At 46.9% G+C, this 23996-nt stretch overlaps 1 protein-coding gene across 1 annotated transcript in view; it reads right to left on the bottom strand.

Annotated features, from left to right (window-relative positions):
- LOC146812815 (alpha-2-macroglobulin-like protein 1) overlaps positions 1-23996 on the bottom strand; it is an 820867-nt gene that overhangs the window by 757410 nt on the left and 39461 nt on the right. Inside the window, exon 2 of the mRNA XM_085615206.1 lies at positions 133-325. Within this exon, the coding sequence (XP_085471332.1) occupies positions 133-325 (193 nt within the window). The remainder of the gene's footprint in view (positions 1-132; positions 326-23996) is intronic.

Below are 23996 nucleotides of genomic sequence, written 5' to 3'. Positions count from 1 at the left end.
TGGCCCAGTTGCTCAGGATTCACAGTAGGTCGGTCAGGAGTAGAAGATCTCAACCCCCAAGGTTGGGCCCAGTAACTCCTGCTTGCCCGTCACCCCCTGATTGGGGTTCTGACAGAGGTGTTGGATACTCACCGTGATTTGGACACACTTGAAAGGTTCACCTGGCGCCACAGCCTCATCGTAAAGGTTGAGGGTGGGTCCCTGGCACTCCAGGGAGATGGCAAGTTTCACATAGCGCAAGGAGGCGAAGCTGCCTTCAAGGTGGAAGCAAACTTTCTCTGAGGATGGGTAGTGGAGCTCGGCTGGTAGTGTAACCACGTATTGTCTGTGAAGAAGAAAGAGGTGGCTGAATGGAGACAAATTCACCATTAAACAGTAACTACACTAAACCATAAAGCACTCTCACGCAGATACATAATGGATCTAACACTCAACCACCATCGCTGTTGCAAAGATAGTACATGGAATATGTTATTATTCTCTCTGTTAACACAAAACAGTTCCTCAAACACATGTTTGCAATTTGTCTGGCAAACGATTGAGGCAGCATTCCAACCCATCATTCCAACCCATCATTTCAACCCATCATTCCAACCCATCATTCTTTGGCCCACAATGCCGCCTAAGCGTGGACCCAGGCATATGCAAATCAGTCTTGACTATGGTCCATAAACATTACACCGAACACTTGAATACTTCACAGTGGCATATTGTACACATTGAATTTATCAAACACTGGAACACTCTCTTTTATCAGCTTTTATAACATTGAAGTACTCCCACGGTTAAAAACTATGTGTGTGTGACACTGGTATAGTCAGTATATCTAGCAATGGAAACACCTCTCTTTTACAAAATCTAGGTGCTCTTTTATTTTATTAATTGTTTGCTTTTCTTGCGCCTATCTCGCCTAAAGAGCATTTTGGTCTCACACTTTTTGATTGGATGAGTTGTATCCTTCCACTGCTCGTAACTGTGCATTGCACTGAATGAGGGACTATTTTGTACGTCTCCCTGCTCTTCACACTCATGTAAGCCTCCACTCTCTTTAACATTTATCAGCCCCCAACTTGCCTAACAGCCCCCATACATGTCACCACCACTCACCACTGTATCCACAGGCGACCATCTATATATGGATCTTAGTCCATTCCTGAAGCGAACATGTGTAGGGGCAGTCTTGGAATATTTTTTCTTAAAGCATTGCAAGATGGCAGCTGTGTGTGCAGTCACATACCAACAAGCCTGCCAAACCGAACACCTGCCAAGCATTATGTGGCTGTCAGTTCAATGCACCTGTGGAGTATTATGGTGGGCTGCCAGCTTCTTCTGTTCAGGTAAGCAAGCTTCTAAAGACCCCTTTTCAGATCCTTTACAGTACACTAGAAAATATTCTTGGATGGACAGCAAGTAAATATTTATGCAAAAGGAGAAGCACTACCTACCCAACAGTGCACCTCCAATGTGTGTGAGTATTACACATATATTCAGGGTTATGCTAATATTAAACCATTCGACAGGCTTGCCTGATGCTCAAAAGTTATCAATCCCCTCAGTGTGCCAGACTGTGAAGAGTGATTGCTGATGGTGATATGGGCTGTTTGTGTTGTATGGGGCACTGTTCAGACTGCAGATGGTTATTTATTGCACTTAGATCACTGATCCTCTGAATGTGGCCTCTGCAGTAGAATTATGTATCATGCAATAGATACTTCCAGGATGACAGCCTACATTATCATTAGTATGTGGAGTATGTTGCCAGGGTTTGCACTGCCCCAAGCACATAAAGTATCATTCTCATGCCAATAGTTGAAGCTGATCTAAAGTATTAAGTACCAGTGCAAACACAGACATCTGCATTGCCCCAATATGTAAAGCACGGTTGCCAGTCAGTAATTCACATTGCTCCTAATAGTCTTGCATGTAAGGAACAACTGCCAACTCATTTTCTGCACTACCCACAGTCCTCGGCCTTCAAAGTGAAATTGCCATGTCATTAACAAGCACTGACCCAGCTTGTAAATCTCCATTGTCATTCGGCTATCCACAAAATCCCCAGAAGTTAAGGCCCCATATGGTTTAGCAGTATGTAAAGCATCATGAACATTGTACCTACTATCAACAATACTTCCAGTGTGTAAAGCATTGTTGTCATTTCATTGGACCAAGAATATAAGCACTGCTGCCATCCCAGCATCCACGTGGCCTGTCAGTATGTGAAACACTATTGCCATTCAAGTATCCATAAACGTTTTGATATATAAAGCACCCTTCCCATTGCAGTAGACACATATGTTTGAGTATATAAAGCATCATTACCATTCTCGTATCCACATGGCTCTATCATGTAAACCACCATCACCATGAAGGTAAACTAAATAAGACTTCCAGGCTTCAGCTTGCAAAAGTTCACTGCCAGCACCTCCTACCAACTGCCACTTACCAAGGTGATGGTCTGTTGGTACTGCAACACCAGAACCAGTGGTGGTGGGTGCATGACTGCAGCTGATAGGGACTGTCCCAACACCCAGAAAATATCCACCAAATGCTCATAGTTAGTGCCTACTCTCCCTACTCGCAGAGTTATCTTCTCTACAGTTAATGTCTGAGCATGCTCTGTAGAGGAAGCAGCACTGGTTCATGCTCAGACTGAAATATTAAGTTGCCCTAGAAACTGTACTGCTTCAACAGATAACTAATGTCTCTCTCCAGTCATTTCTATTTAGTGGGAGGGCCTGGTGCAGATGCTCAATGTAGTAGGTAATTCTCGGTAGGATTTGAGGGAACCTTGCTCCTTTTCAGGTTAGATTGGCATCCAACCATTTTTGTTGGTCTTCGTGAACATTAGGGTGAAGCTCAGAGTTGGTTTGTGTGTCTCCATGTACATCAAGGTGAAGCCCAGAGGTGGTCTGTTGTTCTCCATGCACAACAGTGTGAAGCTGAGACTTGGTCTGTTGGTCTCTGTGAACATTAGGGTGAAGCCCAGAGTTGGTCTGCAAATAGAGTGAGGAGTTTTCTTTTGTTCAGAAGGATAGAGATGGTCAATAGTTCACAGAGAGGACAAGGCAATTTTGACCGAGGGGCAACCAGTGACGCTCAGTTAGTCCTTAGTCTTGATGTGAGAGAGTGCATCCTTGCATGACTTTGTAGGCCTTCAGAAGGGGACACTATTAGGGGAAACAGACAGATGTGTGGTCTCAGCAAGGGGAACTGGGTAGGCTGGAAAAGATGAGTAAAGGGAAAATGAAGCTCCAGAGAGATGCTAGTTGTCGTCATTCTTCCTTTATGCACCCTCCCCCTGGGCTCAGGCAATGAGCAACAACACTTAATTAATGCTGAAATCAATTATATATTTTTTAGTTATTATATAAGTGTATGACCTTGACAGAGAAGAGGTCTCAGGGATATTTTGATCACCATGATATAATCCCATTGAGGTGCGATGAAGGGTAGATGCGTTAAAAGTACACACCGCAACTAACTTAGAAACAGTGACCTGCAATCAATTAAAGAAGTCTCCTCGTAAAACAAAGTTCAATTACTTGCCATTTCAGTTTCATCAGCCCCATGTCTATCCTAGTCACTGGCAGATTCGGAGCAATATCAAAGACTCAGCCACCTTCAGCAGTGTGCCCGTTCACCCTCAATAGTACCCGCTATTTGAAGGTCATGGGTGTCTTGGTCATCACATGGAAGGCTTGAGGTGGCATTATTACCAAGTTTGCAATATGACCTTTCTTGCCATCCAGGGCCACTTGCACGAATCCCTCATCAACCGGGGATTCTGCTGGTGCTGGCTCTTCATTTGCCCCTGGTAACGATAGGACAATGGAACTTCACCTTCCTCCATTGTGTCACAGATAAGAGGGACTACGTGTGTGCCTAATTGGAGTATGAACAAGTAAAATGTAAATGTAAATTCAGTATTTGTAAAGCGCGAACATCTACCCAAAGGCATCCCGGCGCTGGGGGCCGTCGGGAAGATTAAGCAAGCTATTGCTCAGAGTCACATGGTGCTGGGATGACCTGCCACGGGGGATCGAACTGTGAGCCCCAGATTCCAACGTCAGTCGCCCTGGCCGCGTCGCCACAAGTTTATTAAGTAAAACAAGCAACTTGCGATATCGCTATGTAAAGTGGCAACATTTCCACTTAATTATCTGTCGGCATCAAATACTAAACCCTTCCCAATTTATTTACCTGATTTGTGTAGGTTTTCTTCATAAATAGTTCAAGTGAGAGTACACATACCAGACACTGAGGGACCATTCAGAAAGGCAAATTGAGATGAAAGTCTAATTTTACGACTTTCGGCATTCACAAAGGGCATTTACGAGTTGCAAGGTTAGACTTTTGTCTCAGTTAAACTTACGTTTTGGTCTTAAGTCTAACTGAGACCAAAACTTAAGTTAAACTGAGCCAAAAGTCTACCTTTAATACTCATAAATGCCCTTTGTGAATACCGAAAGTCGTAAAGTTAGAATCCCATCTCGGTTTGTCTTTGTGAATTTGGCCCGAATCTCAGATTAACCGGTGCACACCTTTCTCATGGGAAGAACTTCCACATGCTGTGCTTGTCGTTTGTGAATTCTCATTTAGCAGTGCCAAGCACAAGAGTGAGGCTAAGTATGTCAAAGGCAAGAAAACAACGAAGACTATATACAACATGGCCAAACACAATAGTTGTAAAAGAATCAACATAGCGTCAGCTGTTACCGTGTTTTAAAGCAATTTCCTGGAATTTCACAATCCCACCATTTTGCACCATCTAGTGCAATACCTATATCAAATTGATGGGCAGCAATCTATTTACTTCATTATTCAACTCATCATCATGGCAACTTTTGATCTTAAATTCGGAATTGCTATCAAGGCTATCCTAATTTTTGGGAATAGTCAAGGGAAAAGAAGGTGCAGAGCCTTCATTATTGGGGAGACAATGAATAACACACAAGCAGATGTATATAAAAATGCAAATAGGGTTAATAACTATGTAGGATGAAATGCCCCCGTGTGGTTGTGGCGCTCACTAATTCCAGTATAAAGTTTATTTGGTGTATCTATCTGTTGGTGCTCAAGGGAAGAGGAGTCATCCACCCCTCAACATTTGCAACCCAAGGGGATCACACAACTATTTCTACAAGCCCGAGCACACACACAATATCATTCATTAGTTTAGGCAAAGCAATGTAATGCACAAGACGGTAAACAATCGTTTGTATTTTCTTTCTTCCGTTGGTCCAGCCAACACGTGTTTCGTTACCCGGGAGTAACCCACGACTTCCTCAGGGCTTTGGACCGGTTATAATTCCGTCCCGGCCAAGAAAGCAGGGAAAATATTCAGACCGATTATTACAGCTACGCAAGCTGATATAGCATTCACTGAAGAGACAATAATTGGACGTGAACTGAGATACCTATTTTCCCTGCCTTTTTGGCCGGGACGGAGTTATAACCAGTCCAAAGCCCTGAGGAAGTCGTGGGTTACTCCCGGGCGACGAACTACGTGTTGGCTGGACCAACGGAAGAAAGAGAATTAAAATACAAACAATTGTATACTGTCTTGTGCGTTATATTGCTTTGCCTAAACTAATGAATGATATTGTGTGCGTGCTCGGGCTTGGAGAAAAATGCAAATAAGAATCGGAAGGATGAAAACAACAAGTACATTTCAAGAATCTTTATTGCTCATCCTCCAAAAATACCTTCCAGCCAAGAAGAGACACTAGGGCCATCTAAATAAAACCCACTGTTTATTTTATAGCGTTCCTTCACACTGTCTCCACTATGATTCTTTGTTCATGGATGTTGAGGGAGTTATTACAAATAAAGACGTAACCCTCTGCACAAATGTTAGCGCACACCACACCCTTGGCAGCAAAGGCGAAAGCTAGATCCATTCCAGTCTGCAATATGATAGTCCTCAGGGTCTCCAACTGATCTGATATAAGTCTTAAAGTAAGAGCAGTGGAATTTACTACTACCCCCAAACCTTAGCGATGGGCTGAACTTCATAGATGATCAGTCCAATCTCATATATCGGGAACAGGATGTAAAACAAAACCGGACAGTTCCTGAGATAGCTCCAGGGAGTCTTTTACAATGACAAAGTCTATCTGCAGTGTGTCACATGACAGGGACAATGTTCCTGGCCAGTCGCTGGCAGCCAGGCATAGGCTAGTTTCCTCAGACATAGTACTGGACTATTCATTGGTTTGATTGTGATAACACTGGAGTCCTGAGTTTAACCAGAATGAGAAGCTTGGTTCTGAATCAGGTAAAGAACGGAGGAGGATGTCTCGCTCACTGTATCCTACAAAGACATTCGAACACAGCCTCCAACACCTCACTGTATCTGAATGGGTATTCATGGATACTGGAGAACTGTTTATCTCTGCAAGGGGACATGGATGGTCATTCTCTCTCCAAGACCTGGGTGATCTCTTAGAGGAAGGGGGGATTTGTCTCAGGGTTCACCTTCATTGACATCACTAGAGGATGATGCGTGTGGACCCTCATAGGCAATTTGTAGTGATTCACTAGCTCGTTGGTTCACAGAGCACCTCAGTCTATCCCTGATAATGGCAGGACTGGTTTGCTTGGAGCTTAGCATGGACTAATTCGACACAGAGCCTGGATAGGGATTGTGTTGTCGATTAAGTCTCTAATCAAGTGCGCCCCCATCCTCTAAATCTTCATCATCAGTCGTGCTATCAGTTACTGATCCTGCGGCGCCTGCTTGTACATTGCATCCTTTTGCCCTTGGTCCCAGCTGTGCAGTCAGAGTTGCCTCATTTGCAGATGCGCCGGTTGGAGTACCCCCAGCATTACCAACTGGCATGAGCAAACTTAAGCATCTACTACATCCCCTTACTTTCCTTCTACAGGTCCAGATCAGTGGGAATTCGGGGAAAATAAGTAAATAAGGAAGACGTAGGGCAGTGGGGCAGTAGGAGCACAAGCCCTCACATTGTCCTTAGAGTGGCTAATTTGGGAATTGAATCCTCATGGGTCTGTTTAATTCTACAGATGTTTTTTCTTATTTCTATGATCCTTCAACTTTCCCTTTGTGAGAAGTTGGCCTGATATATGCTGTCCAGTAGTTAAAGTGGGCACCTTGTATCAGTCCAAACAACCCCTTATGGTGATAGGTTAAAGACAACCTTTATTGAAATCTATCCTAGTGGTAGTTTTGGAGAGCAGCCTTCAGGCTAAGTCTTGAAGGAATGTAAAGCAGCTTGTTTCACCAGTCTATAATCTCTTGAATGGCCAAATGAAAGGACAACCACACCAGGTATATATTTAAACTATATGTATTTAAGATAAAACACCCCTCTAGTCTCTTTATGAGGCTGGAATTCGAAGTACTTAAGTTACAAGTCAGTATTCAACAGTAACAGCACAAATACACGTTTGGGCCCTAGGGGCGTACCAAACCCTATACCAATAAAGTGGTATAAGAACCACGACTGAGCTAGACACAAGGCCTAGAGCCTGTAGAAGTGCTTGGACCACAAGGAACCACCCAAGGTAGTGACACAGGGGACCCACGGGGGACGCGTGCAGTGTGAGAACACAGCCGCGAATCGCCGTTAACTTCTATGGGGAAAGACGCTTTTGGAAATTAAGAGTTTAAGGACACTTAGAGGATGACTACGAGCGAACCCTTGTGGACTTAGAGGTGTCTAGAGCAAACACCCATGGGAGCACCGGAGTACTCGAGTTACCTCACCCAGGGAAGCCGGGGACATAGGTGTCTTTTGGTGTCGGGCCGCGTCGCTGTTTTCAATGGAAGCTGGCAAAGAAGTGCTGTTGCTCTGAAGAGGAGAAGTGTCCGGAGAGATCCAAGCCTGGATTGAGGATGGAAGGAACCTGAAAGCAGAGGGGACAGAGTCTGGGTCACTTACCAGTGACCAGGGGCACGATAGTTCAATGCCCACAGATGTCGGGTGCTTCAGGTGAGTTGACGGGTGTCTTGACTCTTCAGCCATGAGGTCCAGGAGGTGTCGACGATGACCAGGAGCTGGATGCAAGCTGCCCCAAAAGTCTGTTGAGTGCTGCGGTGATGGGGACCAGGATGGACCCAACAAGCCTTGGCAACTGCAAGTCAAGGGGAAACAGGAGAAAGACATCGGTGCAGACCAGCAAGGTCTGGGGGACTCACCCAGGGAAGGTAAGTCGGGGCACATCTGGAGCAACCAGGAAAGCCCAATCAGAAGAGGAGTCACCTTCATGGGGACCCACTAGCCAATGGGCTAGCGATCGCGAAGGAGCCTCGAGTGGTCGCACTTGAAACTGGCCCACGGTTCACTTGTGGAGTGGAGGCCAGAGATCTTCGGTGCAAGAGGTGCTCAAGGCTGGGGCTACTCGGAGCCCAAAGCACAACTTTGAGAAAGACCAGGAAGATGATGGATCGGCAAAAGTTCACAGTGTCCAGGGGTCACGGTTACACGTCACCCATGATAGCCACGGGCCTCAGCTTTGCTGTGGACTCAGGGTAGCCTCGGGAAGTCTGGAAATCCACCTCTGATGATGTAAAGACAGTTGCTTCTTTGGTGCCTTCCAAGCAGGGCAGTCACTCCTTGACTCCAAGGGAGATTTCTTCAGTCTTCAACTCGAAATAGAAAGTCGAAGGTCCAGGATATATGTTGCAGAGTTTCTTCCAGGGTAATCTAAAGTCTCAAGGACTGGGTCCCCATACTTATACTAAGTTTGGAGGTTGGACATACTCTAGGGACCCACCTATGGGAGGGTTTGGAAAGAGGGGTGGTTACACCCATTTCCTTTGTTCAGTTTCATGTCAGAGCAGGGGCTGGTAGCCCCTGTAACTGGTTTGAGCTGGACTATGCACAGGGACACCAAATGTGCCCCCAGTGCAGGACTTCAAAGCACCCGAGAGTGCTCCCGCCCAGCCCCAATACACACTATCCTGTCTGGGGAGGTCGTTACACCTCCCTGTGACAGGAAACCTATTGTTCAGGCCTCCCCTGCCGAAGTTTCGGTCAGCAGCAGGAGGCCAGACCCGTGTCTGTGGCAGCGGCATCCATTTTGTGATGCAAGGGCTCAGTCAAGCTGGTACCGGGTGTACCGGTAAAGTCATGTCTCTCCCTCTGGAAGGGAGGAATCATACCTCCCCCGCCAGTTGCTGGCCGGGAAGTATGATTCCAAGGTGTTTGACACCAAACACGACATGTTTCTGTGCAGCCATTCTAATGTTAGCATTTACCGCAAGGTTATAATGCACTTAAGAGTATATGGTCAGGCTGCACCACAAACAGCACCAGAGGATTATCTCCGAATGCTGCAGAGGGGCCCTGCTCATGCAAGGGCACCCTCTCACATAAAAACCAAGCACGCTGCCTTCAGGATTGTTAAGGCCTGCCATAGTAGTGACTTATAGGTTTTATATGTGTGTGCCTTGGTAGTGATATAGGTAGCCTATACCACGCTTGCACCACCTTACCCAGGCTGCAGTAGCAGACCTGTGGTGTCATTTTGGAGGGCTTCCCAGGGGTGGCACAATACATGCTTCAGCCCCTGGTAGGCCTCTGGGGTACCTATGCCCTTGGTACATAGTATACCATATACTAGGGACTTATAAGGGCACTCCAGAACCAATCAGAGATGTACCTAATGTACATGCAAACCATTTTAGAGAGGAAGCAGCTAGGCTGGGGTCCTGATTAGCAGGGCCACAGCCAGACTAAGGTCGAAAAACAGTGACACACCAGCAAAAAGTGGGGGTACCCATGTAAAGCAGATCCTACTCTCCTACACAACCCCCCCCCCCCAAACGAAGGGACATTAAACTAACCTTGACCAGTTGAGTCTTCATGTTCTAAGTGGAAATACCTAGAGAGTCCATCTGCATTGGCAGGGTTACTCCCAGGTCTATGTTCCACTGTAAAGTCAATCCCCTGTAGGGAAATGGACCACCTAAGCAGTTTGGGGTTTTCACCCTTCATTTGTTTTAGCAATAAGAGGGGCTTATGGTCTGTCTGAACAAGGAAGTGAGTACCAAACAAGTAGGGCCTCAACTTCTTCAGAGCCAAAACCACAGCAAAGGCCTCCCTCTCAATGGCTGACCAACGTTTCTCTCTAGGGGTCAGCCTTCTGCTTATGAAAGCTACTGGCTGATCCTGACCTTCATCATTCAATTGTGACAGTACAGCCCCTACCCCCAATTCAGATGCATCTGTTTGGACAATGAAATTTTTGGAGTAATCAGGACTCTGTAGAATGGGAGCAGTGCACATGGCCTGCTTCAGGTCATCAAATGCATTTTGACAGCTAGCTGTCCACTGAACCTTTTTGGGCATTTTCTTAGAAGTTAAGTCATTCAGGCGTGTTACTATTGATCCATACCCCTTGGCAAATCTCCTATAGTACCAAGTCAGGCCTAAGAAGGCTCTCACCTGAGTCTGGGTAGTTGGAGCAACCCAGTCCATTATGGTCTGGATCTTGCTCTGTGATGGTTGAACCTGGCCTCGACCTACAAGGTGGCCCAGGTACACAACCTGACTCTGCCCTATCTGGCACTTGGTGGCCTTGATAGTGAGGCCTGCCCTTTGCAGGGCCTCCAAAACATTCCTTAGGTGAACCAGGTGATCCTCCCAGGTGGAGCTAAAGACAGCAATATCATCTAGATAAGCTGCACTGTAGGCTTCCAAACCTGTGAGAACTGTATTCACCAACCTTTGGAAAGTGTCAGGTGCATTCTTCAAACCAAAGGGCATCACCACAAATTGGTAATGCCCACTTGGGGTCAAAAATGCTGTTTTTGGCTTTTCATCGTCAGCTAGTCTGATCTGCCAGTAGCCAGCAGTCAAGTCAAATGTGCTAAGGTACTTGGCTGAAGCCAAAGTATCTTTAAGCTCATCTGCCGTTGGAATTGAATGGGCATCAGTCCTAGTGACTGCATTGAGACCCCTGTAGTCCACACAAAACCTCATCTCTCTTTTCCCACCACTCGTGTGAGGTATTGGCACAAGGACCACTGGACTAGCCCAAGAGCTATCTGAGGGTTCAATAACTCCCACATCCAACATTTTCTGAACTTCTGTCCTGATACAGACCCTGACATGGTCAGGTTGCCTGTAAATCGTATGTTTAATAGGCAGACTGTCCCCAGTGTCCACTTCATGAGTGCACCAGGTAGTCTGACTTGGAGTCAGAGAAAACATGTTTCTGAACTGATTGAGCACCTGTCTGCAATCAGTCTGCTGCTGGGCAGTTAGGCTGCCTGCCAAGGCCACACCATCAACTGACCCATCATCAGGGTTCTGTGAGAGGAGGTCAGGGAGTGGGTCACTCTCTTCCTCCTGTCCCTCATCAGTTGCCATGAGCAAGCCCATGTCAGCCCTGTCTACATATGGCTTTAGCCTGTTGACATGGAGAACCCTGTGGGGACTCCTGGGAGTTCCTAGGTCTACTAAGTAAGTGACCTCTGTCTTCTGTTCAACAATAGTGTGGTGTCCACTCCACTTGTCTTGGAGAGCTGCTGGGGCCACCGGCTCCAACACCCACACTTTCTGTCCTGGCTGGTAAACAGTCAGTACAGCCGTTTGGTCATGCCAGGCTTTTTGCAGTTCCTGGCCAGCCTCAAGTTTTTTTTTTTGCCTTTTTCATGTACTCAGCCATCCTGGAGCAGAGACCAAGTACGTAGTCCACAATGTCCTGCTTTGGGGGCTTGAGCGATAACTCCCATCGTTCCTTCACCAGACACAATGGACCCCTGACAGGGTGACCAAATACAAGTTCAAAGGGGCTGTAGCCAACCCCCTTTTGTGGCACTTCCCTGTATGCAAACAAAAGGCAGGGCAAGAGTATGTCCCATCTTCGCCTAAGCTTTTCTGTAAGCCCTTTAATCATGCCCTTTAAGGTTTTGTTGAACCTTTCAACCAAACTATTGCATTGTGGGTGATAGGGTGTGGTGAACTTATAAGTCACTCCACACTCCTTCCACATTGATTTCAAGTAACCAGACATAAAGTTTGGGGCTCTGTCTGATACTACCTCCTTAGGAAAACCCACTCTTCAGAAAATTCCCAACAGGGCTCTAGCCACCGCAGGTGCTATAGTGGTCCTAAGTGGAATAGCTTCTGGGTACCTGGTAGCATGATCCACTACCACCAGGATAAATCTGTACCCAGATGCTGTTTGGGGATCCATGGGACCAACAATGTCAATCCCCACCCTTTCAAAGGGAACCCCCACCACAGGTAGTTGTATCAGGGGGGCCTTTGTGGTGCCACCTGCTTTGCCACTGGCTTGGCAGGTTACACAGAAGCGATACAACTCCTTTGTGTCTTCAGACATGTGGGGCCAGTGAAAGTGAGGGACAAGCCTGTCCCAAGTCTTGTTCTGGCCCAGGTGACCTGCTAAGGGAATATTATGGGCTAGGGTCAATAGGAAGCCCCTGAACTTCATAGATATGACCAACCTCCTGGTGGCACCAGGCTTGGGGTCTCTACACTCTGAATACAGGAGTCCATCATCCCAATACACTTTAGGGGTACCACTAGCACTCCCAGCAGCCTCAGCAGCAGCTTGCTGTCTGAGGGGTTCAAGAGAGGGGCAGCTCTGCTGCTCCTAGCTCAGATCTGCCCTGGAAGGGCCCCCTGTCCCCAAGAACTCCACCTGATCAGGCTCAAGCTCCTCTGGGACAGTTCCTTCTTCAGGACTGTGATCATCTCCCTCAAGAGATATCCTCTTTCTGAGTCAGGGGGGAAGGCTCTGCCTTAACCCTTCTGCTCCTCCTCTTGGATGGCACTTGGTCCATTATTCCAGAATCCAAATCGCTGTTCAGTTTCAGACATTTTGGCCCGTGACCTGGTCACAGCAAACACATCTGCAGGGATGCCCAGCATTTCTGCATGAGTCCTGAGCTCTACTGCTCAAGCTGAAGTCTCTACATCATTGCCAAGCAAGCATTCGACTGGTAGGTCTAAACTCACCACTACCTTCTTAAGGCCAGTTACCCCTCCCCAGGAGAAGTTAACAACTGAAAGAGAATGGTCTGTTCTGACATTGCTAGCATTGGTCACTTGGTACATTTCACCAAGTATGATCTGCCCAGGAACCACAAGATCTTTTGTCACCATAGTGACACTTGCTCCTGTGTCCCTGTATGCCAAAGCCTGTACTCCATTGATCAAAGGCTGTAGCCGGTACTTGCCCAAGTTACTGGAACTCACAGAGGGGGTCATATCCATGCCCCCATCACAGCAAAGAACAGCCTGAGTGGTTTCTCTGACTAGGCCAGAGCCCAACTCAGTACCCAGGGTCAATCCTACTATACCCTTGGCTTGTGTATTCCTACCACCAATTGTAACTGCACTAGGGGGAGCAGGTGCCTTAGGGGCATTGGTGGAGCTGCAGTATTCTCTTTGGACTTGGTGCAATCACTGGTCCAGTGTGTCTTTTGCTTACAGACTTTGCACCATGGTTTCTTTTGGCCTTTCCCTTTGTTGGACTGTGAATCCCCAACTGAAGAAGATTTTTGGGGACCTTGTGAAGACTTCTGGTCTTTACCCTTCTCCCCACCCTTGTCAGAGTTCTTAGAATCTTGCTTCTTTGGGTCACCACCTTGGTTCTGTACCTTCTGCCTCACCCTGGTTCTGACCCATTTGTCTGCCTTCTTTCCCAATTCTTGGGGAGAGGTCAGATCAGAGTCTACCAGGTACTGGAGCAACAGCTGATTTTGACAGTTATTAAGAATATGCTCCCTCAATATCAGATTGTACAATCCTATGAAGTCACACACTTTACTGCCCAATAACCAACCTTCCAGAGCCTTAGCAGAACAGTCAACAAAGTCCACCCAGACTTGATTTTGTGCCTTTTGGTTGTCCCTGAACTTTAACCTGTATTGTTCAGTGGTTAGGCCAAACCCTTCTATCAGTGCACTTTTCAAGACCTGGTAATCATCAGCATCCTCTTGTCTTACAGTGAGGAGCTTGTCTCTACCTTTGTCTGCAAAGGCGAGCCATAAGATTGCTGCCCACTGCCCTTGGGGGACCCTCTGTATTTTACAGGCCCTCTCCAAGGCAGTTATCCATTTGTGTATGTCATCCCCACTCTGGTTGGTGGTGAAGGACAATCTTACTTAGGTTTCTATGGTCATAATACCTCTCCCTATCTCTAGGGAAATTGCTGCCACCAAGGGACTCTAGTCCCTCATTTTTTCTAGCTCTGTGGAGCTCTAGGGCTTCCCTATCTAGTGTCATCTGCTGCTTTCTGAGGTTACACTGAGCTTGCTCATACTTCAGCAGTCTCTCTCTCCTCTCCTGGGAAGTTTCCCTCCCTCTGTGAGAAAAAACAGAGGTCCCTACAGATGAGGTAGACTGGACAGACTCCCTTGAGAGCGATCTATCCCTTCTAACCCTACTTTCAACTCTCCCTGGGGGGACAGAGAGGGGAGCATTGTGCTCATCCTCGTCATCCTCATCCAGTGGAGCTGGAGTGTCATCAGTCTGGTCAGCAGCAGAGTTTGGGCCAGGGGGAGTTCCACCCCCAGATCCACCCTCAACTGCTGCCCCACCCACTCTGCCTACCCCTTCAGGACCACTAGGCCCGGAGAGATCATCCAGCCTGAGTATCTGCAAGAGATGCTGGGTAGTTGGGCTTTTGCCTGTCTTCAGCTTCCTAATGGAACATAAGGCCCTAAGCTGAGCAAAAGTGAGATCCTCATATTTACAGGGGAGAAGCCCACTGGCTTCTGGCAGGGACCCACTGGTTCCTGGCTGATTAGACATTACTAGTGGGGTGTGGTGTTTTGCACTACCTACACTAGTGTGGCCTACTAAACTCTCTTGAGTTGTAGAAAGGGTGTGCTAAGCCCTTGACACACAACTCTAAGTTCAGTAGAACTTACTGTATACTAAGCTTGATATTATATGTACCTAAGGTACCTTTAGTGTTTTTCAGTTAATCAATTCAATTGAGATTATCTGGTAAAGCAATAGCAAGTTGGAATCCCACACACTGCACACCAATGTGAGAAGTTGGCCTGGTATATGCTGTCCACTAATTAAAGTGGGCACCCTGTACCAGTCCAAACAACCCCTTATGGTGATAGGTTAAAGACAAACTTTATTGAAAGCTATACTAGTGGTAGCTATGGAGAGCAGCTTTCAGGCTTGAAGTCTTGAAGGAATGTAAAGCAGCTTGTTTTACCAGTCTATAATCTCTTGAATGACCAAATTAAAGGACAACCACACCAGGTATATATTTAAAATATATGTATTTAAGATAAAACACACCCCTCTAGTCTCTTTATGAGGCTGGAGTTCGAAGTACTTAAGTTACAAGTCAGTATTCAACAGTAAAAGCACAAATACACGTTCGGGATTCAACAGTAAAAGCACAAATACACGTTCGGGCCCTAGGGGCGTACCAAACCATATACCAATAAAGTGGTATAAGAACCACGATTGAGACACAAGGCCTAGAGCCTGTAGAAGTGCTTGGACCACAAGGAACCACCCAAGGTAGTGACACAGGGGACCCACAGGGAGCACGTGCAGTGTGAGAACACAGCCGCAAATCGGCGTTAACTTTAATGGGGAAAGTCGGGGTTGGAAATTAAGAGTTTAAGGACACTTAGAGGATGACTACGAGCGAACCCTTGTGGACTTAGAGGTGTCAAGGGCCAAAACCCACGGGAGCACCGGAGTACTCGAGTTACCTCACCCAGGGAAGCCGGGTGCATAGGTGTCTTTTGGTGTCGGGTCGCATCGCTGTTTTCAATGGAAGCTGGCAAAGAAGTGCTGCTGCCGTGAAGAGGAGAAGTGTCCGGAGAGATCCAAGCCTAGATCGAGGATGGAAGGAACCTGAAAGCAGAGGGGACAGAGTCTGGGTCACTTACCAGTGACCAGGGGCACGATAGTCCAATGCCCACATATGTCAGGTGCTTCAGGTGAGTTGACTGGTGTCTTGACTCTTAAGCCACGAGGTCCAGGAGGCGTCGACGACAACCAGGAGCGTGATTCGAGCTGTCCCATGAAGTCTGTCAAGTGCTGCAGTAACGGTAACCAGGATGGACCCAACAAGCCTTGGCAACGGCAAGTCAAGGGGAAACAGAAGAAAGACGTCAGTGCAGACCAGCAAGGTCTGGGAGACTCACCCAGCGAGGGTAAGTCGGGGCACATCTGGAGCAATCAGGAAATCCCAATCAGAAGAGGAGTCGCCTTCGTGGGGACCCACTAGCTAATGGGCTAGCGATCGCGAAGGAGCCTCAAGCGGTCGCACTTGAAACTGGCCGCGGGTCACTTGTGGAGTGGAGGCCAGAGATCTTCAGTGCAGGAGGTGCTCAAGGCTGGGGCTACTCGGAGCCCAAAGCACAACTTCGAGGAAGACCAGGAAGATGATGGATCGGCAAAAGTTCACAGTGTCCAGGTGTCAAGGTTCCACATCACCCATGATACCCACGGGCCTCAGCTTTGCTGTGGACTCAGGGTAGCCTCGGGAAAGTCTGGAAATCCACCTCGGTGATGCAAACTCTTTGGCGTCCGGCGGGAGCTTCAGAGTTGCAGACTGGACAGTTGCTTCTTTGGTGCCTGCCAAGCAGGGGAGTCACTCCTTGACCCCAAGGGAGATTTCTTCAGTCTTCTAGTCGAAATAGAAAGTCGAAGGTCCAGGATATATGTTGCAGAGTTTCGTCCAGGGTAATCTAAATTCTCAAGGACTGGGTTCCCATACTTATGCTAAGTTTGGGGGTTGGACATACTCTAGGGACCCACTTATGGGAGGATTTGGAAAGAGGGGAGGTTACACCCATTTCCTTTGTCCAGTTTCGCGCCAGAGCAGGGGCTGGTAGCCCCTGCAACTGGTTTGAGCTGGACTATGCATAGGGACACTAAATGTGCCCCCAGTGCAGGACTTCAAAGCACCCGAGAGTGCTCCCGCCCAGCCCCAATACCCACTATCCTGTCTGGGGAGGTGGTTACACCTCCCTGTGACAGGAAACCTATTGTCCAGGCCTCCCCTGCTGGAGTTTCGTTCAGCAGCAGGAGGTCAGACCCGTGTCTGTGGCAGCAGCATCCATTTTGTGATGCCAGGGATCAGTCAAGCTGGTACCGGGTGTACCGGTAAAGTCATGTCTCTCCCTCTAGAAGGGATGAATCATACCTCCCCCGACAGTTATAGGTGGGGAGGTATGATTCCAAGGTGTTTGACACCAAACACGACATGTTTCTGTGCAGCCATTCTAAAGTTACCATTTACCGCGAGGTTATAATGCACTTAAGAGTATATGGCCAGGCTGCACCACATCAGAGGATTATCTCCGAATGCTGCAGAGGGGCCCTGCTCATGCAAGGCACCCTCTCACATAAAACCAAGCACGCTGCCTTCAGGATTGTTAAGGCCTGCCATAGGAGTGACTTATAGGTTTTATATGTGTGTGCCTTGGCAGTGATATAGGTAGCCTATACCACAGTAAGGGGTGCTTGCACCACCTTACCCTGGCTGCAGTAGCAGACGTGTGGTGTCATTTTGGAGGGCTTCCCAGGGGTGGCACAATACATGCATCAGCCCCTGGTAGGCCTCTGGGGTACCTATGCCCTTGGTACATAGTATACCATATACTAGGGACTTATAAGGGCACTCCAGAACCAATCAGAGATGTAGCTAGGCTGGGGTCCTGATTAGCAGGACCACAGCAAGACTAATGTCGAAAAACAGTGAAACACCAGCAAAAAGTGGGGGTACCCATGTGAAGCAGATCCTACTCTCCTACACCCTTTGTGTTGTTTAAGAATTCTAGATCCAAGGTACCTTCCTCTGGAAAGGACTCTCCATAGTGAGTGCCACCCACTATTTCAAAAATCTGTATTTGCTTTTTTCCATACTGGTGGAACATTGCATTAGCGGGAGTTGTTTTTACTAGTGGCTCTCCGTATTGAGATATTTGGGCATCCGTTCTTCCTCTATCAGGCACTCACTCTCACGAACTAAGAAGGGGTCTGCCAGTTTCATGTTGCAGCTAATCCATGGAGAAGTCAGGGTAGAAGGAAAAAGAGGACTAGAAGGCTCCAACTGTTCTCTGGCCCACTAGCCCTCTTTCTTTTGGAAAATATCAAGTCTCGGGCATGCAGCTTGCAGAAATGCCAGGGCAGCTGCAACAGTAAGCTGCTGCTGCACATACATTCATCCTTATACAGTCTGTGCCAAGGCCATGGCACTCCTGCATACCTTCCCTTTCTCCGTGCTGTTTCTATAGCCCACTCACTCTGTAGTGGAGATTATATTCACATCCCCTGAGTCCAGCCAATCTCTCCAGACGACCCACCCAACCTGGCTGGATCCACCATCTCCCACCCTGAAGACATTTTCATATTTACTTAGAGCAGCCAATGAGGGAAGAAATAAACATATACAGGCTTCACATTATACAGTTTTAACTGCACTAATGCTCTCTGATCTGATTGGCGAGTCGGGTGCTGGGACACACTCCAGCCCAGCACCCCTGGAGATATCTCTCCTTCACCTTGTCACCTGGGGTTGCTACCTTGAGTCCGGTCCAGCTCTCTCCCCAACGTAGCCAGGTGTAAGCAGTCTCTGGCTGAAGCAACAGATTGTCAACCATATTCACAGGTCTGTCTGCCATACAAATCCCGATTTCTAGGTGCCTAATGTATCACTCAGCACTGGCATGATACCCCAGGCTTTAAGGCAAGCAGCTGTGGCCCCTTTATTGAAAAAGCTATCTCTACATCCCTCAGCTCTGGGCATTAAGAGCACTATCTCTTAGCTACCACACAATGCTAAATTCTTCAAATGTGGATTTACTCTTCAACTATCTGCACTATCTGACCACCAGCATCCAATCTACTGGCATCTAACTTTTAACGTCCTCAGAGGACACCCTTAAAAGCCTCCCTAAAACTATTTGCAATCCGTGCAACAAACTGACAGATATTAACAACTGGTTTATCAACATCTTGATGGGGGAGTAACTGCAGGCAAGGACGGCAAAAAACCTGCCACCCACCTCCATCACTGAAGACTAGGAAGATTTTGACCAGTTGATGGTTGAATTTCTGGGGGAGGACGAGGGCCAACTGAACTCTTGAAAATGGACCACAGGAGGTTTTCTGAAAAATAGATGATGCTGTCAGAAGGGTGGCTTGTTTTTTGGGTTTTTGGAGGTGAGCTCTAAGGTTCGACTGAGGTTCTCTGTGGGTTAAACAAGGGTCTTTTGCTGGGCAGCTGAAGGTGTCCGAGGATTCACAGTGGTGTCTAAAGGCTAGCTGGGGGAGTTTTAGGAACAACTGAGAGTGAGTGAAGATAGGCTCAGGTCTCATTAGGGCATGCCAGCAGTCTCTGTGGGCTGATTGGGATCATTTAAGGGCCCACTGAGTAGGGGCAGTCTCCGGGCCTCCCAGAGCACATTAATTATTTATAAGTGCATTCTGGAGGTGGACATCAGGCCTTCTTTCATTCTTTTTTTATCTTACATTCTTTCATTGACGTCCAGAATCTATTGGACTAGAATCCAAAACCACACACATAAAATACCTTTACGAGGCACATTTCTGCTAGCAAGTGGCAACAATCCCGGTGTGACACCTTCAGCCAGTCCTGATTTTTTTCCTCAAAAGCACCTTGCACGCTAGTATTTATTTAAGGTCACACATGCAATGTTAAATGTGAAATTAAAAGTCTTGAAACGCACATACAATTAACTTAAAAGCAGCAGGTGGGTAACTGGCACTTGCAAGATCTTCTCGCCTGCGGATATGTTTTTTTTGTGTGCTCTGCATTCCCTCTGGGAGATTGTGATGTGTCAGCCGCCATGTGTGTAACAAGCAGAACAGATGTTATGCAAAGGTCATGACAGAGTCTGCAATAGTAATTGAACCAGATTGAGACTTAAGCTTTGCATTCTCACTGTGTCTATGGTGCTGTTTTTTCTGCAGCTTTTATTCTGAGCATTGTTACATTATTTCATGTCATTGAACACAGAGGTAATGCTAGGTATTGTCACCTTATCTGAATGTGAATGGCTTTAATCTTGATCATCAGATTCAACACATTATAAAAGTGGAATGTAATCATTTTAAGGGCAGCTGCTAGTGGCACAAAACAGAGTCAAGCAAAGTTACAACTACCCTCCAGACTCCTGGGCTCCACCTCCCTCTCCCTCTCTCACACCCCTGCATGTGCCGTACAACAGTGGAGGACGCTCCTTCTCCTACCTCGCCACAAAGTCCTGGAACTGCCTCCCCCGCCATCTGTGGACCTCACCCTCACTTTAGGAATTCAGGAGACTCAAGACCTGACTATTGAACTGATGCCACCCGAGCAGCTTGGCTGTCAGTGCCTGGGTACCCTTGGGGGTCATTAGTCGCGCTTTAAATATCCTGCGTGATTGATTGACACTTATTGAATTGCTAGTGGTTTAAGGAAGCAGATTCTGGTCCACTGCACTCATAAGTGGCACCAAATGACCAGAAAACAAATGAAAAATGTAGTACTTCAGAAGCAAAACACTTGTTTTCCTGGCTCGCTGACCATCATTACACTTTTCATGGAGAGATAAACTTACCTGTATATGAAAATCTGATCACTCTCATTAACAGTAGACTGATACGCTTGTCTTCTGAATGAGATGGCTAGATTATTTTTAAAAAGTAAGTGGCTGACAAAGTCCTTGTGGATGCTACTTTTCAAATTCCCTTAGTATCATAACACACTCAACATGTCCTTTCTTCCCAACTTAATCTGTTTCTATATTGCTATTCCACACTGAAGTTGGTAAGGGACTTGGCAAGGATGTGGCAGAGGCGTACCTGGCTGTAGCTGATTTGCGGCTGTGGCAAAGTGGGTACTGAAATGCCAGGGCTTTCAATCTTAAATTTTGTTTTAAGAGAGAGCCTGTTATAGTCAAGTTATATATAAAATTATATATAATCGTGCTTGATTTCTAAAAACAGCACTTTAAGTGTATTAATCGCATTCTGTATAATTACTGGCCTTTACACTTGGCTGGCATTACAAAGAAGCTGCCCTAGTTTAAGGAAAGCTCTGTTAGCTTGTACTGTTAACAATCGTGTTACAAAACAGAGATTGGAGGCACAAACATGAAGCTAATGTAATGGAAAACAAGCACTGGCATAGCCAATAGGTCTCGCTTTTGGGACCTTATAAGTATTTAGTTATGCAGCACAATATCCTTGGTGCAACAGCACTAACTATTGCATGGCTAAACACTTATAAGGTCCCAAAGGCGAGACCTATTGGCTATGCCAATGCTTGTTAAGTATTGGAAAAGGTATTAAAACTAGAAAACTACTGAAGATCATAGCAGCTAAGTTGACAGTAATTCATCTTGAGTCACTCGTTCTGCAGCTGTGTTTGACAGTTTTGCCTCTCACTTCCGAGAAATAATGTCCTGCGTCACTTCGGAGCAGATGGCGATGAGAAATACGAATACAGAGTAAGTGTGGCTGTTACCATCCCCGCTTTAAACGGCAGCAGCCGCGTGCGAAGCTGCTGAGCCAGCAAACAGCAGTTTTCAGATCGAGGCTCGAGCTGGCACTGAGAGGTCGCGTGGATCCACCCTGAAGCATGTCACCACACTCGAAGCCATGTCTGGGAAAGGCAGTTTTCATATTTCTCTCTTCAGAGTTATATTCAGATTGTACCTGAACCCTGCATGCACTCCCTACAAAGTGTTGGGGCCTATAAATACTACATCGAAGAAAAAATTCTATTAGCCCGCACTATAACACTGAAGCCCTATTTGCTGCACAAGTTCCTATGTGGATAATGTCCAAGTCAGGCTAGTTTTCCTAGTTTTGCTACTAACATCCTTTAATTACTCAGAGATTTTGTTTACAGAAGAACACCACATTGGGTAGTCACTAAGGGTGGGCGCATTGCTCCGCTCCGTCCACGGAGTGTGCGTAGTACTGCCCACTTCACGCTGCACAAGTAGGCATAGCAGGGGCAGACTACGCACACCCCGCGGTGGAGCAGAGTTGCCCGCCACCCGCCTCCCTCCCGCCCTCATTTTACAATTACTATAATCATTAGATAAAGAAAAAATTACTTACCTGAGCTGCCGCGTCCCGGGGCTCCATCTGATGTTTCCTGGATAGCTTCCTCCTCACGAATGCGCAGACGCCCGCACATGCGCATTTCTCCCGAGAAATGCGCATGCGCGGGCGTCCGCGCATGCGCATTCGTGAGGAAGAAGCTATCCAGGAAACATCAGGATGGAGCCCCGGGACGCGGCAGCTCAGGTAAGTAATTTTTTCTTTATCTAATGATTATAGTAATTGTAAAATGAGGGTGGGAGGGAGGCGGGCGGCGCGTAGTGGGGCTACGCGAAGTGTGCGGGTGGGCGTAGATTTGCCCCCACTCCGTAATGCTTCAAGTAGCCTCACTACGCACACTACGCCCAGGGTTGGTAGTCACACAGATTAACCATGTGTGCTCAGTCAGCTTTATGTTTCCCACACCAAACACCTTCCTATCAAAAACCTGTGCTACTGTCCCCTAACATTTGCAGAGACTGGTCCGAGGACGCTGTGATTTACAAGGGAGAACAATGTGGCTGACGCAAAACAGAGGAAGAAAAAATTAAAACAATTCCCTGATAAGACAGGAGAAGGGGAATAGGACAAATAAGACTGTATGACTGAAATAACAGAGGCGTGCAAGATGCCATATGTGGTGGGGGAGGGGGAGAAGCGGGAGTTGTGTGCACGCGCGGCCATAGCTTGGAAAACAAGCATTGACCTCGCGCGGAAAAAGTGAAAGCTCCAGATGGCGCCTTGGGCGCTGAAAGCTGCCGGCTCCGCGCGTGCACGCTCGTGTGACTGCAAGCGCTAGGCCGTGTGGCAGCACTTTCAAAACTCGTACAGTAAATGTCTCGGACAGACCAGCGCATGCGCTGGATCAGGTGAGACCTAAAAAGTAAAGAGATGACAAGATATTCCTTCTGTAATTCAAACCTGTATGGGTTTGATTGGGAAAGATAAAATTGGGCATCCAAGCTCCAGGGGTGGTACAAACGACCACATCAGTGAAGACCTGAGCAGTAAATTAATTGTGTTGCTCAAACCGAGCAGGGTGAACAGAATTTAAAAATGTGCACCAGACCGCGTGAAACCAATAGCACAACAAAAGAGAAAGCGATGGAGTTACATAGTCCATGCAAGCATCATATGCTTCCTGCTGTGATATGAAAGAGCCACACATTCACGAATCTGAAACTTCACAGAAATCTGCAGTTTATTGTGTCTCAACAGTACTTATTTTATGCATGCAATTGTTCAAAGGAATATTATATCTGAAGGATTCCAAAGGAGACATTTATAAATAAATATTTGAGAAACCTTTAAGTAGTATTATACTATTTGCCTAATGTTGTAAAAAATGTACAACCCTCTCTAAATTAGGCATTAAGTTTGACAGCACCTTGACTAAAGTATAGTGCTTACACATAGGCCATTTGTCACTACTTTTGAACTAACTCATCCTGAGTATGCCTGTTCCAACCTTGGTATACAACCATGATATATGTGTAATTTACATCTTCCCTCCCCGCCTCCCAGTGATGGCTTCACACCGGCGTCTGGACTTCTAGAAATCAACAGAAATTCTGAAAAAATTCTGACAAGATAAAATCTTAGATGGCATCTGCCAGTTTCTCATACAATCTCTGAACACCTCTCTTCTGGGCAGAACCTTCGGCACCGGCCCTTCTCCAGTCCACGCTGTTGCAAACCCTGGATAAAAATCTAAGCTCAGAACACTCTTATCTCTCAAGCAACCAAGAAGTCTGTCCATTTTGGTCTCATCTCAGGTTCCTCATCCCTTAAAGAGGTCCTAGCTCTCAACCTTTCAAAGCAATGTTTTCATTTCACCACCAAACCCTTTCTAACGGGGCCTTGCTTTAGAGAGCACAAGAAGGGGACTGCGTACTTGGGAGAATACACTACAAAATAGTATTGGTGAAGAGACTAAAGATGTCAACATCACAG

The sequence above is a fragment of the Triturus cristatus genome, chromosome 7 (assembly GCF_964204655.1).
Source record: "Triturus cristatus chromosome 7, aTriCri1.1, whole genome shotgun sequence".
NCBI lineage: Eukaryota > Metazoa > Chordata > Amphibia > Caudata > Salamandridae > Triturus > Triturus cristatus.
This window is presented reverse-complemented; position numbering and strand designations above follow the sequence as displayed.